Consider the following 16,953-nt stretch of genomic DNA (forward strand, 5'->3'; position numbering starts at 1 on the left):
CGGTGGATACGGAGGCGGCCCTATGGGACGCATTTAAGGCGGTGATCCGGGGCCAGTGCATCTCTAGGAGGGCGGGGGTCCTCGGGGCAATACGCGGCACTCTGGGCAGGCTGGAGGGAGAGTTGCGGGACTTGGATGTGAGCTTCTGTAACGACCCGTCACCCGCACTGGCGGTTCAGATGAAAGCCAAGCTGCTGGAGTTCGGTGAGGAGGCGCAGCGCGAAGTGAAGTTCCTGGGAAGGCGGGCGGAGGCCCGTCGATATGGTGAAGGCGATAGGCCTAGCAGAACCCTGGGGAGGCTAATCTCCCCGCGTGCGCGGTCCGATTTCATAACGTCCATAAGGGACGGGTCAGGTGAACTCCGGTTAGGGCATGATGCAGTTCTGACTGCCTTCGCTCAGTTTTACTCGGCCCTCTATACGTCCAGGCAGACTACAGCCCCGGAATCCCTGGACGCCTTCCTAGACTCAATTGCCATTGTTTGGTTTAATGACCACCACCGTCGATATATGGATGTCCCGTTCACTGTTCGGGACGTCGCGCAGGTGATAAAGAGCATGCCGGCGCACAAGGCTCCCGGCCCCGATGGGTTGACCACTACTTTTTATAAAACTTATGTTGACGAACTGGCCCCTAGGCTCCTATCGGTCTTCGCTGAGGCCCAGGAGACGGGCTCCCTGCCGGACTCGATGCGGGAGGCACTGATAATCACATTGCTAAAGCCGGACAAAGATTGCCAGCTGCTCGACTCGTATCGTCCACTATCCCTTATCAACGTAGATGTTAAAATCTACGCTAAACTGATCGCAGACAGGCTTCAGCCCCTATTGCCGATGGTGGCACTGCCCGATCAATCGGGATTTGTCCCCGGCCGCGCCACGTCGCACAATCTAAGAACGATATTCTCAGTACTGCACTACCTACACCCCTCCATCCGGGCGGCGGTCATCTTCCTGGACGCTACAAAAGCGTTTGATTCGCTGGAATGGCCCTACCTGTTTCGGATCCTAGGCAGAATGGGTTTTAGCCCCCTCTTCATAAACTTAATACGGCCCCTATACGCCGCTCCCAGGGCGAGAGTGCGGGTGAACGGGCTGATCTCCAAGCCTTTTGGCATCTCTCGCGGGACCAGGCAGGGGTGCCCCCTGTCCCCGCTGCTATTTGCCATTGCCATGGAGCCCCTAGCGGCTCGGGTCCGCCAGCACCACACTGCCCGGGGTATTGGCTTCAGCTCTCGCAGCCTGCTGATATCCTTGTACGCGGATGATGTAACGCTATATGTTGCTGACCCCGCCGAAAACCTGGACCCACTGCTGAGGGAGTTCGTCAGATTCGAGGGACTGGCAGGAATATCTATAAATTGGTCCAAGTCTGTTGCGTTCCCTTTGACGGATGCCACCCCGGAGGTGACTTCGGATTATCCCTTGCGCTGGGAAACGGACTCGGTCAAATACCTGGGGGTCTGGATTAGTCGCAACATGAGTGATCTGTGGACACTGAACTATGGAAGGGCGGTGGACTGGCTGGAGGGGAAAATCGAGATCTGGAACAAGCTCCCCCTGTCTTTAGTTGCGAGGATAGCCCTAGCGAAGATGGTGGTCCTCCCGAAGTTCCTATACCTCTTTGTAAATCTACCGCTGCCCTTGACTGCAGTTCCATGCTCGGGTGCGGTCACTGCTGTTGACGCTGGTCTGGGCTGGAGGCCAGGCGAGATCGTCCTGGGCGCTGCTCACCCTCCCGTTGAGACAGGGTGGACTGGGGGCCCCAGACATGGCGCTGTACGCGCTATGTGCGCAAGCACAATTTCTGCACTTCTGGGTTTTCCCCACTCCCTACCAGCCGCATGTGGCGGTGGAGAGGGCAGTGGCGGCTCCCTTGCCCCTCAGTGTGGCATTATACGAGAGGGCGCCCCGCCCGTCTGGAGACGTTGACACGGTGGCCTTGCTCCGCTGGTCGTGGCGAGAGCTGCAGAGGAGGGCACGTCTCCCTCTCCTGTATGCGCCGGCTGTGCCCCTGAGAGGCAATCCATTGCTTCCCTGCCTGCAGGACAGGGGGGGAGATGTTGTGATTAGAGGGAAAGTTCTACGCACTTTCGCAGACATTTACCCTGGTGGCACCTTTGGGGTTCCTGTAGAGGGGGAAACTGAAACACCGGAGACATTTGCTGATATGTTCGCGCTCCATAAGCTTAAAGAATCCTGTAAGGCGTTATGGCCTTTATTCCCGGATGAGCCCCCACATTTCCAGGCGTTGCAAAACTTACTGTCGAGGGCTTCCCCCAAAAAACTTGTGTCCCGGTTATACAACTGTATGCAGGAGCAAGCTCCCATTATGGTGCCGCCCTCGATGCATGCGTGGAATGCGGAATTGGAGACCCCTCTATCGGAAGAACAGTGGATCTTTTGTTGTGGGCAACTGAAGGAGCTGTCGCCTAACTATAGGTTGCGCCTCGTGCATTTTAAGTTCCTACACAGATACTATCGTACACCTCGGTTGCTGCATCGTATGGGCCTCAGGGAAGATGATACTTGTTGGAAGTGTGGGGCCGAAAACGCTACTTTTCTGCATGTGGCGTGGAGCTGTCCACGCCTGGAGGAATACTGGTCGAGCATTTTTGTTGCTATTAATCAAATCCTCCGTAGAACCGAAACGCCGACTCCACACCTGGGGCTACTAGGTTATGTCCAAAATACCCCACCAAAGTCTAGGAAACTACATGCGCTATTGCTCCTTTATGCTAAGTGGCAGGTGGCGGTGCGTTGGGGACGCAGATCCTTGCCTAAATTTGTAGACTGGGTGAAAGACGTGACGTATGGTAACACACAACTTGAATGCTATTGGGAAACAATGCCGGTCACTTCCCGTCCCAGGGACATCTGGGAGCCCTTTTTGCAGTGGGCCCGAGAGAGGGCGGACTCCCCACGATCTACAGGTTCACTGTCTGGTGAGATATCTGATGATATGGGTTAAGGCTGATCGGGGGTGTGGAGGAGTTCGCATGCGCAGCCGGGCTCTAGACGACATTGTAAGTGGTGGCGGCCGGCCGGGTGAGGGGGAGGTGAGGCTGAGCCTCGCCGTTTGTGGTGTGGCGCGCCAGGATGGATGTGTCCCTGGGTCTGTAAGGGGCAGGGAGAAGGCCCGCTTGGGTCCCGTTGAGCTGGGTTGAGTGTCCAAACTTGATTACTATTGCTGTGTGCTTCTCCGTATGTGCTGCTCCCTGTGCAGGAGTCGCTCCTCAATCGATAGTGCGAACTGTGTGGTTACTAATGCCTTCCATCTGTACCATTGTTTGTTTTGGTTATGGTTTATGTAACGGTGAATTTGGGTGTAAATGAAAACTGATTGTTATATACATGTTACGTTACAGTGGTAGATTGGATCAGGAATTGCCTGCTTTTGCCATGGCTCTGTATATCTTTAACTGTAATGTTCTGGATTCGCTGACCTGAATAAACAAATTTGGAAAAAAAATCTAACAATTGAGTCGATGCCCATGCGCATTATTCTCAATAGGAGGAGTCACTCTACTCTTGTGACTCGAAAGACTTCTTCAAAGAAATACAACTTGCACACCTCCAGACCCAACACTACATGGCAAGAGAACACCACTTTGGCAGCAACCTATGAAAGGCGGGAGGACTGCAGCAAGCGCCAGGACACCTCAGGGTAACCGTGCGCTGTCTAAGTTTTCCTAACATAACATGACATGACATAACATGCAAAGCATTTGTATCTATTATTCTTATGATTATTAGTCGAATTTGTATTGCGCATAGCTGCCCCAGCAATGGGGCGTCCCAGCGCCACCAAAGACCATAGACGTGAGCCAAGGGAGGAAAATTAAAAGTTAGACAGGGAACAGCCAGGTCTTTATGGCTTTACGGAAATCAAGGTGGTTCTGGATCGCTCTGATGGAAGAAGGGAGCGAATTTCAGAGTTTCGCAGCAAGACTGCGAAAAGAACGGTCACCAGCTCTAGCTTTCAGAACTCGAGGAATGCTGATCAACGCTTGGTCAGCAGATCCAAGGGAACGCCGCAGCACGTACAACTCTAACAGGTTGGCCAGCCCTAAAGGTGCCTGTAGAGTCAGAATCCTGTGCGACACACAAAGAGACTTGAACTGAATACGCTTTTCCATAGGCAACCAATGAAGTTTGGGAAGCAAATGGGCAACCGAGCAAGATTTCGGAAGAGCCACCAGAATGCGAGCCGCTGCATTCTGTACTCTCTGCAGATGCCTAATGCTGGACTTATTGGCGCCCAGATAGAGGGATCTACAGCCACACATGCCTTGTTCCTGATGTTCGGATTTTGGTGTGTGCTGTGGCTGTTTATTTTGAAGTGATGATGACTTTGTGATGGTTTGCCAGGAACTTTATTGAGAGCATTACTGTCTACAAGATCCTCTTTTTCTTTGTCCTCCTGTTCCATTTTCTTTGCCATGTTGTTTGCTTCCCTTACAATGTAAATGTAAATATAATATAACTTCGAACCATGGCCGGGTTACAACCTTGCGCACATCCAAGATCCCGTCAGTTGTATAATTCAATATTGGGAAAGTGCTCTAGGGAACATCAAGGGGAACAGCCACCTATGCCCCAATATTCCTCCGTCATAGAAGTGACAAAATGAAAAACTGAAAAAACAAATAGACGTTCCCGAGCAAAGACAAGGCAGTTGAGCCTGTAAGCAACAATCCTGAAAATAATTTAAAGTCCAGTAAATCAAACAGACAGGTTTCTTCTTTTATTCCTTTAGTCTTCTTTGTTCTCATTAAAAGTGCCAAGATAAGAACAGTAGCCAACACGTGTTTCGTCTCGGGTAAGTTGCCCGGCAACTTCCTCAGGGCATAAAAAATAATCACATACAGAATATATGTTTATTGGTCCGCCACACCTATAATATGTTATTGGTGTGGATCCATACACTTTCATTCATGGATGTACAGAAATCTTGAATAATTTCACAGTCCCGATCAAAGTATTAGATGAAAGGGAAGGTCAATATCTAGATCCGAAAAGAAGAGGGGAGAGTACCCCGATCGTCACCAGTGTTTAGCTTTTGTGTCAGACAAGCTAAACACTGGTGACGATCGGGGTACTCTCCACACCAATAACATATTATAGGTGTGGCCGACCAATAAACATATATTCTGTATGTGATTATTTGTTATGCCCTGAGGTGTGCAAATCGTAATCCGCATAAAGAGTTCTGTAGTTGAGCAGCCTACTTACTGGCGATAGCCGAGAAGGAGATTGCATCTTTGTCAAGGGTTTGAGATATTGGACTCTGGAATGGGACAGCGTACATTAACAGCTGAGGGAGTGAGTGAAATCTAGACCACCACCCATATCGAATACAGTGGAGCATACATGAATATGACTTCTCATTATATTTGAACAAATGGTGAAAAGAACCATGGCTCGATTCTCTTTAGAGACATCAATTGAGATCATTCATTATTAGCAAATAACAGTCGGAAGAGAGTATCATCCGGAGAGTGAGAGTATAAATACTCATGAGGGAACAGTTATAAGGTTAACATGGATAAAAAAAGTCTGGTGGTCTTGAACATCCAGACACTTATTGTGGTAGAAGGCTATGAGACTGAACCAGGCTCTGGACCCCTGATGAAGCGCCCTCAACTGGGATAAACTACTATGAGGCTCTCAGAGAAAGCACCAAGAGTCAATAGAAAAGGTGAATAATGCTCTAAATAAAAAAAAATAATAATAATTCAACGTCCATTTAATAACGCAGACCCTACTTGATATTCATTATTACTTATTCAGGGCTATTAACTCAAATTACTTAATGTTTTCAGCCTACATTGGTTACTACATAAATCAGTGTCTCCACGTTACCCCCTTCAGAGTAACAGCAATACGACTGCTTAACGTAACTATGAACTTCTTACTTAGTCGCTCCATCATCGTAGGTCGATATTAGCACAATGGATCCTGTGGGGGCTTGGTTGATGAATGTCACCATTGGTCCTGAAAACTCTGTTAAAACAAAAATAAGATACATTTTACTCACCTACATTTCCCATCCTCTCACAACACTTCTCTTGACATACCTCTCACTCATACAGTGCAAGGGAATGTGACCGTGTTCAATGAGTAGGCTACAGAGTCTGTGACTGTATTTTTAATTATTTAAAATTAACTATTTTTGAAGTTAAGACAAACTTAGTCATTAATATTTATGAGTTAGAAAGGCTCCCTCAGATCCGAGCCACTTAGCTCAAAATATTCATAAAACCTATAGGGTTGCAGTCATTTTATTTTGTGTTGAATCAGCTGGGTTTGTATGCAACTAGGATAGTATATCATGCTTTTCTATAGAAGCTCATGGTGTACCAGCAGCCCGCTGATTTGTACACAGTTGACAAAAACTGTACAAACAAGTTCTACAAGTCTCTTTGGATACAATTCTTTTCTGCACAGAGAAAAAAGAAGAATGTTACAAAAAATTCTTTAACTTTCCCACAGTCCCTGCAGATGTGTTATTTTGATTTTTGTTGTTGTTTCCTTCTCTGCAGCATTGCAGGCTTCACAGAGTATTTTCTAATGATATTTTGGGTTCTGCAAAGAGAGCAGGACTCCTACAGCATTTTAAATTTTTTACCACCTTTCTGTGGTTCAATGTGGGCTCTCCTTACAGAGCATTTTTACTTCATTTTCCTCTGTGCGAGGAGCTCTGTCTTATAGAGCTTGTCATTCAGCCCCCACTTGGATTCTTTGTTTTTGTTCTTTTTTTAAACTCATTGCTTAGTGCCGGTGCTTGCATAGTGAGAGGAAGGTGACAGCTGTCAGCTGCTGGCTTCAGTCTCCTCCATGCAATGTCAGTAAAGGCGGAAGGGGCGGAGCCAACGAGTGGCAGGTTCCCCGGCGCAAGGGTCAGAGAACCCCAGTAACAGCAGGAGTTTCGGAAGTTGTCATTCTGGCCTCCCAAAGCCACCAGGATGTCACTCCTGTGGATAACAGGTCACTGAATTCTTAATGAGCGTTGCTGATTATCAAGTATGAAATGACCCACTGTAATAAAGTAAGAAGGAGGGTTGGCAGGGATGATGGTGAATCCAAAAGGTAATTTATTCTTTAGATTAAAGTAGGCATCTTAGGTTACAGGAATAATAGGTTACAAGGTAGCTGTAGCAGCAGCCGCACCGGGAGCAGCATCCCAGCGGTTCAGCCCACACACTCCAACTGACATTTCACTCAACCAGACACACAGGAACATGCCATGACATCACTCACACAATGGCTGAGCAGCAGGGCACAGAATACTAAGGAAGGACTAAACATCCAGAAGAGTGGAATACCACACCCACGAGGCGTTTTGGCGGCAATGTGGGGTTAGGCAAGTGTTTTGTAGCCTTTGGAGTTGTGAGAGGACTGAAAGGAATGGGAGAGGACTGAATAGAGTATCCGCAAGTCGCGATATAAGGAGCTTGGAAGGGCCTTGCCCAAGATGTAGGGAGACTCACATTGTAGGCCTACAATACGAGAATGTCTATTCAAAGTTGAAAAAGCTCTCAAATTCCATCGGCTGTCTGCCTTTTGCTCTGGCACCCATCACCACATTCAATAACCATCTTAGTGAATTGTCAAACTATGTTGTGAAAAATACTGACAGCCAAATGACTGTAAGATAAAGATGCAGGAAATGGAGGATTAGGATACATCGTCAGAGGGTGAGAAAATGCTGGCATTTGTTGTGTAAAAACAGGCCAATCAGGGCATTATGAGGTAGAGGCAGGATGGTACAGGGACAATTGAGCCGAGAAGACACACAACTGTAATGAACACAAGTAGAATATCCCTTTGATGTGATGAGAGACAGATTGACGTAGGATACTAAAGGCGGACATCCAAAGTAAAGTCCTGAGTCTGGGCCCAATTCACAAAGCTAGCTGACAGGAGTAAATGTGACTTCCTCCTGAAAATCAGCAGAAAACCAAAAATAAAGCCACCCCAACCCACAAAAATATCTTTGCATATTGGGGCAGACAGCAGTGGGGAATGAAGCCCAGACACCAAGTCACAAAAAGGGAGGCAATGAGATGTCTGCACAGCCCTGCCAAGTATCACGCATCAGGGGTTAGACTAACACATTTTAGTGCTGGTGTCCACATCAACCACACTAAAATGCATTAGTTTCACATTTACAGCGCCCCGGGATCACCACGAGAATTTGCTTCAATCAAAATGAACCCAGCCACCTCTTAGTTTTTCTTCTACCATATGGTGTCTCATATTCAGGATCGTTTAAAAAGTAAAATCCAGAGGATTCATTACGGCAGTGCCAACATGTAAGTGTATTGTTTGTTTGTATTTGGCTCTGCCTACAGCCCCATACACACAATGGAAGGAACTTGTCTTTGAAGACTAGACATGTGGCGGACCCTGGGCTCGGCAGGTGCACAAGGCCAGGGCTTTTCAAGCCAGTTCAAGTTGCTCTTCTTTCAGTTTACCACTACCCCTCGTCATCTCATCTCACTTTCCAGACCAGTGGCAGAGGGAGACAGCTCAACGCTAGTCTCTGGTGCCTATCCTCCACCATAGCATGGTTCCTGCTGGCCTGAGCATAGCCCAACATGGCTCTACTGTGTTTTTCGTGCTCTTGCCTAAGCCTGGGTTTGCACCTTTCAACGAGAAAAAGTCCGGTCAGTTGTTTTAAGAGCCTGAAAGGCCGGGGTATGATACTAAATAAAACTGTAAACAAAATCATATATATTTATTTGCAACATCACTTTTATGCCTTTTTTCCCCTTTAATTACTAATCAGGGATGATTCATTAACGCAGCTCTAGAACACATTTAAAAGTGCTTGCTATTTATATTTGCTGTTTGAAGTTGGTGAATCTGCTTATTTTTATACCAGTCAGTACAGAAAAACTGGCCTCCTGGAAAACCTAGCCTCAGTACTCCCCCATCCCAGAGTATTTCGCCACCACCCGGCATTGGGGCCTGCAAGCACCGAACCCTTCTCCTGCCCTCCACATGTGTTGTGAGAGCAAGAGAGGGGCTGCAGTGCCCAGTGTCCATCCCAGGCTAGTGTAGTAGCCTTTCAGGGGCATTGGCGTGACCCAGCCTGCTGTGGCTGATACCACTTGTATTTACCAGACAGGTCAATTGGGCCGATGACTTACTGACTAGCAGCAGCAGTGATTAAAGACTCTGAGAGCCTTTTCTGCTGCTGCAGAATAAATATCCATATATTAGATTTGAAGAAGTGGATTTATTCAAGAACCCAGCAGTATCGAGGAGGACAGACTGGACAGTCCTCTTCCAGCCTTGAACTGCAATGCAACTGATCTCACTGGATTCCATAGTTACAGAATGTAAAAGTTGGAACCCAATGAGGTCACATAGCAGCAAGGACATAAACACAACATCTGCCACCCTATTGCCAGCACAACAATGTATGGGGCCGCACAGCAGCCCTTCAAGACACAGCCCAACCCTCCCTACCAGCAGCAAGCGAGCACCGGATTTGCAGCAGAAGCCTCTTATGAGAGAGCCTTCCGCATTACCACTGTTACGGTGGCACCAGTGGCAGCATCATTTAGGCACATTAGCAGAGAAAATGAGACTGAGAAGGACGTCTTTCCGCACAGCAGGTGAGAGCCCGGCAGAGCACAGAAGTTTAGTGCCTTACAATCATGGGGACCATGATAATGCTCGTTATAGTTTTTCAGGGGTCACAGACATCGCATGCCTTAAAGGACAAAATACTCTACAACTATTTTGGTCTTTCATCTTCGGGTAACCATAGATAAAAAGTAACCAAGATGCATTTTAAATAAAAGATTACTAGAAATCATGCAAGTTTGATTGATGGGAAAATGCATTCTTTTATCTTATACTTTACCTTATATGGGTGGGGGAGAGGAGAAACACAGAACTGAGACCTGGTTGGCACCGTGAGGAATACTGACTGCTGTATTCATAGTGCTATAAGGTTGCAGCCAGCAATTAAAGCACTGCGACTATGCAACTGTTGTCTGAGAAACCTTCCATTTCAAGGCTTTTGAGATATTTCAAGATCTTTATACCAGTTCTCAATGCTCGAAAGGTTCTCATTTCTAATATTTTTGGCTTTTTATTCACTTCATTGTTTGGTTTTACACGCACAAAAGTGTCACACGTTTGGCAGTTGAATATCACTCATAAGTACACCGAAACTATAAAAAGCACATAAACATCTGGAAACTTGGCAGCCACGGCTACATTTGCATCTGGAAGTTGGTCATTGGTATTGTTCCCAACTGAGATTTTAATTTATTACAAACTTAAGGAACCTTGTAATTTATATACCAAAAGACTCCTTCCTTTATGTGGACTCTTGTAAAAAAAATATATATATGAAGGCCTTGAATATAAAAAGGAAACGATTGTGAACCTATCCACTTCTGCTGTGTGTGATCAGCTTTCAACAGGGATTTGAGCGCCTGCCAGTTATTCACAGACACCTTGAAAAAAGGCAGGCTTAAAATCCGCTTTTTAACAGGCCTCGGACTGATAGTCACTGTTAGAAATTGAGTTTCTCGTTGACTAGGGTGTGCACCTAAGCCAGGCAGAACCCAACACTCTATTCAGGGTAAGGGAATAACAAATACAAGATAACCTCTGCTCACCCCTCTTGTTAGCTTGGCAGAGAGGTAAGGCTTATCCTAGAGGCAATGTGTAAAGCGTTTGCACAACACACACATACACCAGTGCCAAAATAAATACACCACAAAAGAGATTCCACAACAGGTTATATAAAAATATCTCATATATTGTATATAAAACACACAGACCACAATCACAAATCACAATTGCTTTGCCCACTAGGCAATTGTCATTACAGTACAGGTAGTGCAACTAAGTAAATACTTATAAGGTGCACACGTCCTCACAATATCACCACTGCGCAAATATTACGTAGCTCCTAAAATTATACTCTTTATCTTAACCATGCAAGGCAAAAACCACATAAATCATGAATCAGGGCATACAATGCAGCAGGCATGTTATAAATAGATCACTAACTATCACCAGGAACCAATAGGGTGCAGTTTCTCTGCACTCCTATAACTCTCGATACGGTGATTCCAAATACACACGTTTTTCACCATAATCACCGAGGTAACCTAGGGCACAGAGCACTTAGGCTTCTTTTAAGCGATTTCGGGGCTACCCCGGGATTGTCCTGAATACACGGAGCCCGGTGCACCAGTGCTCCTGTGAGGTGGTATACTGCGAGTTCGCAGGGCTATCCCAGACAGTGGTCAACTTCCTGCCGGGGACCTCCATTAAGGATTCACCCGGAATGCTACTATTACCCACAAGTGTGTGGGAACACACCTACCCGCCTGCTCACCAAAGACACTAAAGCTCCTGGGGCCTCCTTCGGCCGCAGTATACGGGAGCCACAAGGATTTTCCTTCCACTTGTCGGCTCCCCTCTCTCCCTGGGGCCTGCCAGCCCAGTGTCCCCGGGCCATGCAACGTTATCAGAGGTGTAATTCTGGCCTCTTGGACAGTGGACTTGCTCACCCCACACTAAGGGTCTCCCGGAGCAGGTTGGCTTCCTTCACGGTGCCGCCGTCCTTCACGGTAGGTGGGGCAGACGATGATGTCTTGGGCCTCAGAGCTGGCTCAGCAGTGTTGATCCTCCAGTGTAGGCTTCCCCAAATGCAACTCCACCAGCACGCCTGCAGGCAGGGCCGCGCTTAGGGTTTTTAAAAAATGGATCCCCAGACAGGGGAAGAGTGCCACAGGATGTCACTTCCTCCCACAGAATGTGCACGTCGCGTTTCCCTTTCCAGAGGGGGGGGGAGGTTCGCGCTGAAGGGGGACTTTGTGGTACGGTGCTGAAACGGACTGCCAGTGCTCCCTATGAGCGGTTACCGCAGAACAAGCCAACACCTCGAGCAGCCAACACAGTGCTCCCAGCTCTCTTTCCAGGCAGGTTACTTTTAGATCCAGCAAGGATCTGGTGAAGTCTTTGTTTTCCCTGAGACTTCCAACAGGAGGCTAGCACACACAAGTCCTTGGAGATTCTTCACAAGCAGGATACTACAGCAGGGCAGAAAGAGTCATTCTTTTTCCTCTGCCACAGACAGATGCAGCAACTGCAGGCCAACCCACCCCTCACACAGAAAAGGCAGTGCTCCTCACACAACTCTTCTTCTTGGCAGGGTCCTCTTGTTTCCAGAAGTAATCTAAAGTCCTGGGGTTTAAGTTCTCATCCTTATACCCCATTTTCTCATTGTTCCCTTTGCTTCATTGTCTCTGAGCTCAGTACAAACCAGTTCTGTCCTTCATGAATTAGCTTGATCATTCTGTTCATTAACTGTTCTTCTTGCTTTTGTCACCCTAAGAGGGAAGGGTTTGCCCATACGTGGGTCTCCTGCTCACTATGCCACTCAATTCAAGCTAGCCTGGCTGCTGAGGTGTGATACCCCAAAACCATTCCCAGGATGCTTGTTTCCGGTCCAAGGAGGACCCAGCCTGGCAGTTCGGGCTCGACTGTTTCCATGGGGAGCAGGGTCAATACTGATTTGCATATGGCTGAATCCAAAGTGGAGTGGCGAGCAAAACAAAAAAAGATGGAATAGACCCAGATCTGTGACCGGGGGTAAATGTTTAATTTGTTCAGCATTGTGTCCATCATCTTTTCTTTTTTGCTGAAGGCTAATGGGAGACATACTCACCCTTAATTTACCAGTGGTTTATCAGCCCTATCTCCAGCAGAGACGAGCAAGGCCAGCTCTATGGTGGTGCGACCGCACCAGGCACAGACTTTGGGTGTGGGCGTCGTGTTTGCAAGTATATTATGATTTTAAAATTACCTGATGCCGTGTTCCTGGCCTCCAGCAATTTTCAGGCAACAATAAGAATGTCAAGATAACTCTGCTGATTAATGTTCTAGATCGGAGGTTTTGTCTCATGGTAAGGTAGCGCAGAGGGTTAATATGCCGGCTGCAAAAAACGTGTACTATTCAGATCACATAGTGCATATAATGTTAATAGGTCAGTGGGTTACTGCTTTTGTTTGAGATCCTTTCGTTACTTGCAGTTTGTAAGTTATAATCCTCACACAGAACAGTGAGCTATTAATTGTCATCAAAGACCTGCATGCAAACTGCAAGGTATAGATTAGAATGTTATGATGTTCCCCCAGTATTTCATTATCCTAATGTTGGGAAAAGGGTTCATTTGGACAGAAATAAATTCTGATTATTAAAGAGAAGCCCCAACCATGGTGTTGCGTTTTAAATTCTGAGTTTGTGCTACTCCAGACCAAGCACTATTAAACCGTAACCAGGAACACAGTGGTCCGTCAGGAGGGTCCCCTGGCATACTCGCCTTGAGATCACCCACGTCCGAGGAATTATCCGTTCCTCCTTTCTAAACCCCCCCACAGCACCAAGCAACACTGACTACTTTTACCCCGCTCGTCTACACTGACAGTATATATGTTCGTGACCTCAATAATATCGGTATACCATTCGAATCTAAAGTCAATACGTGCCGGATGTTCTCATTTACCGCACGTCTGACTCCCTAGGACGACCGAAGCTCACCTGATTGTTTTCGACAACCAAAACATTAATCTTCTTCATACAGCCCTGAGAAAGTCGCAGAAATATTGTTCGACATGCGAAGAAACACTGGTTATAGGCCCACTTGCTTTCTGTCTCGAGTTGGCACACTGCCACAGTCCTTAGTGTGGGGAGGGGGGGGGAGGGGGGGTTCTAAAAAGCCTAATTTCCAGGCCTGCATTTTATAAAATGCAACACACTAAATTAAGTCATTTACAGTACACCCTGGTAACAGATATTTTGCATTGGGCCAATGAAGTTCATTTGAAGATGTCATTTATGTAGATAACAATCTCACTGCACTAAACTTGTAATGAGTTTTCCTTTTTTCTTCCTGCTTAACCATATATATCTAAAACATATATATGGTGCACACTCCCGGTAGGTGTAACTGTTGTGGGCAAGTTATTGTTTCTATTTTCACATTCTTTATTTCTATGGTAATTCTTGCAAAGCATTACATTATGTAAATTGTGGAATTGCCTCATACTATTTAAGTTCCGAACACCATTAACTAAAAATTACAGTATATGTGAAATTATCATCTCACTATACATGTATAACTGATGTGCATGCTTATTTAGTGAAAGTCAGTTCTAAGTACTATGGGTATCAATGTAGAACCTTTACATTGTTTGTGATAATTTGGGAATGTTGATTTCAGGGAAACCAAATCATTTAGAAATGAAGAATTGTAATTTCTTTGCCATCACATTTTATAGTGTTAATAATGGATCTCAATTGCACAATGGCATAATTTACTATTGTTAGACATACCATCCTTAGGGTGGTCTTTCCCCAACGTTTTGACAGCTTACATCCATTTTAGTTGCTGTATCTTTTTGTTGGCCTTAGGACTCTGAGCACTTTACCACTGCTAACCAGTGCTAAAGTGCATGTGCTTCTCCCCTGAAATATAACTAAATATACCTGATAAGCATATTTAGTTTACCTGTAAGTTCCTTGTAAAGTGGTGTACCATATACCAAGGGTTTGTAATCCAACTGCTACTAGTGGGCCTGCAGTGCTGTTTTTTCCACCCACACAAGTAGCCTTTCAAACCTGTCTCAGACCGGCCATTGCAAGACCTGTGTGTGCAGTTTACTGCCACTCCGATTAGGTATTCAAAACCACTTGCCAAACTCCCCTTATATTATACATAGGTCACCCCTAAGGTAGGCCCTAGTTAGCCCTAAGGGCAGGGTGATATAAAAGTAAAACGTAGGACATGTACTTTCAAGTTTTAAATGTTCTGGTAGGGACAAACCGCTAAATTCGTTATTCACAACTGTGAGGCCTCCTCCTCTCATAGGCTAGCATTAGACATTACTTACATCATTTTAAAACTGTAATTTCTGATTAGAAAGGAGTAGCCAAATAATGTTTCATATCCTTAGAATGGTAATGATAAATCCTCTTTAGTGGTAAAGTTGGATTTGAAATTACTATTCTACAAATTACACTTTTAAAAAGTGGACATTTCTCTGCTCTTAACTTAGCCCTGTGCGCCTGCAACCTGTCTCCAATACACATCTAGGCTTGATTGCAGCTACACTTTGAGCATTCCCTCTAGACAGCCACAAACACAGGAAGGGTGGATGTGACAGAGGACTCATCTGCATTCTGATAGCCTTACCTGTGGACAGAACTTTGGTCAGCCGTGAGGGGAACGGCGAAGCGGCAGCCTGAGCAGCGGACTCTGTGTTTTCGGCGCCATCCAGGTTCGAACGCCGCCGTGAGGGGAACGGCCTACAACTCCCAGCATTCTTGACGGCCGCGCACGCCAGCGACGCTACGCGGCAGCGCGGGGCCAGGATAAAGCCCGCGAGGTGCCCCCGCAGCGCGGGACGCGAACGGGCAGCGCCCGGGCGAAGCCCGGGCCAAGGGCGGGCCCGTCCTTGCCCGTCCCTGACTGTTCCTGACTGGGCTGGGCCAACCCCCTAACACTGTCATATGTGTCCCAGCGTAGAAGGTAGAATTGAGCTCTCACGCTGTTTACGTCATATGGTAGCGTTTATTGTGTTTGTAATTGAGATCTGAGGTCTTATTTAGTGATTTTAAAGGTTTATGGTGAATTCCTTTTTGCATGTTTGCTCTTTACGTCCTGTTGACACTATTTTGATACCAAATTCCCACTGGTGCGCCCTAAGTACATGATGGCGTGCAAGGGGAAGCATACCGGAAGGGGTGGGTCTGTGTCTGGTACCCTTGATAATTTCATTACCAGAGCAGTTTCAGTGCTAGAGCATGAATTGGCTATCACTGAGCGCCGTTTATCCTCAGAGCTAATTCAAGCTAAACGCTCGTCTTTGGGAGCACTTGCTCTAGCAAAATCCCCTAAGAATTTAGGTATGCAGGCTCTAGGTGAACAAGCGCAGCGGGATAATACCGGGGATAGCAATGTTATATCATCTGCCCAAAATGACTTGATTGATGCACTGGGAGAAGTTGCCACTATAATAGGTAGCGCTCCTAATTTTCCTAAACCTGTCTCTACCTACCCCCAGACAAGAGCCAGTAGAAAAGTAGATAAGCCTGCTATCCTTAAAAGGAAAAGATATGGTCTGACTCAGGAAGGGAGACAGGCAAAGCACCCTAATATTACTACAAATTTGTCATTGGTAACAGGTGAGGCTCAAGCTGTTGATAACTCACTTCTGGGCGCGACTAACAACAGACCTTCGGACCTGCCTCAACATGGCGATCTGATTTTTCAGATCGAGCAAATGGTCCGTTCTTTATTATTGCCACTCTTGGAAAGGGTAAAAGTGGTTAATGAAAAGGTCGAACGACTTGAGCAAACCATTTTAGATAATTTCTGTTCATTGAAAAATGTTATCAAATTAGTCAATAAGGAAAGTGATAATCTCATTAGGGTTAATCCTACTGTTTCTGTCCTGCCATCTTCTCCCTCTGCCCCTGTTGCGTCTTCTAAAACTAATTCCAGGGCTGCTCCCCCTAGTACTCTGCCCAAAGATACCGCCACTATTCAAGGTGGCACTCAGGATAGGGTTAGCATAAGGGGTCTATCAGGCATTAACACCGTAACCAAGGATGTGCATAAAGGTGTAAATATGGATTCTGGGGATAGAACTAATAAATCCTCCAATATTCACATTCATCTCCCCCCAGACTCTACACCCTATGTTATCGTTCTGACTGGTGTCCCTGAACTGAAAGATGGTACAGCGGAATCCTACCAACAACTTAAAAATAAAGTTATTTTCTGGCTAAGTAAGAATAGACCGATCCCGAACTTCATGGACGGGAAGATTCTCTTTGCCAGAAGAGTCAGCTGGGTGGGCCCTAGACCTAAAGATGTCCCAGGGGATTCCATCATTATTAACTTTGCGG

The 16,953-nt window shown here is 46.5% G+C and overlaps 1 protein-coding gene across 1 annotated transcript in view; it reads right to left on the minus strand.

The window, feature by feature from the left end:
* Positions 1 to 16,953, minus strand: part of FAM3B (FAM3 metabolism regulating signaling molecule B) — a 237,444-nt gene that overhangs the window by 21,817 nt on the left and 198,674 nt on the right. Inside the window, exon 6 of the mRNA XM_085621228.1 lies at positions 5,918 to 6,005. Coding sequence (XP_085477354.1) covers positions 5,918 to 6,005 — 88 coding nt within the window. The remainder of the gene's footprint in view (positions 1 to 5,917; positions 6,006 to 16,953) is intronic.

This window comes from Triturus cristatus, chromosome 8, assembly GCF_964204655.1.
Source record: "Triturus cristatus chromosome 8, aTriCri1.1, whole genome shotgun sequence".
In the NCBI taxonomy this organism is placed as follows: Eukaryota; Metazoa; Chordata; class Amphibia; order Caudata; family Salamandridae; genus Triturus; species Triturus cristatus.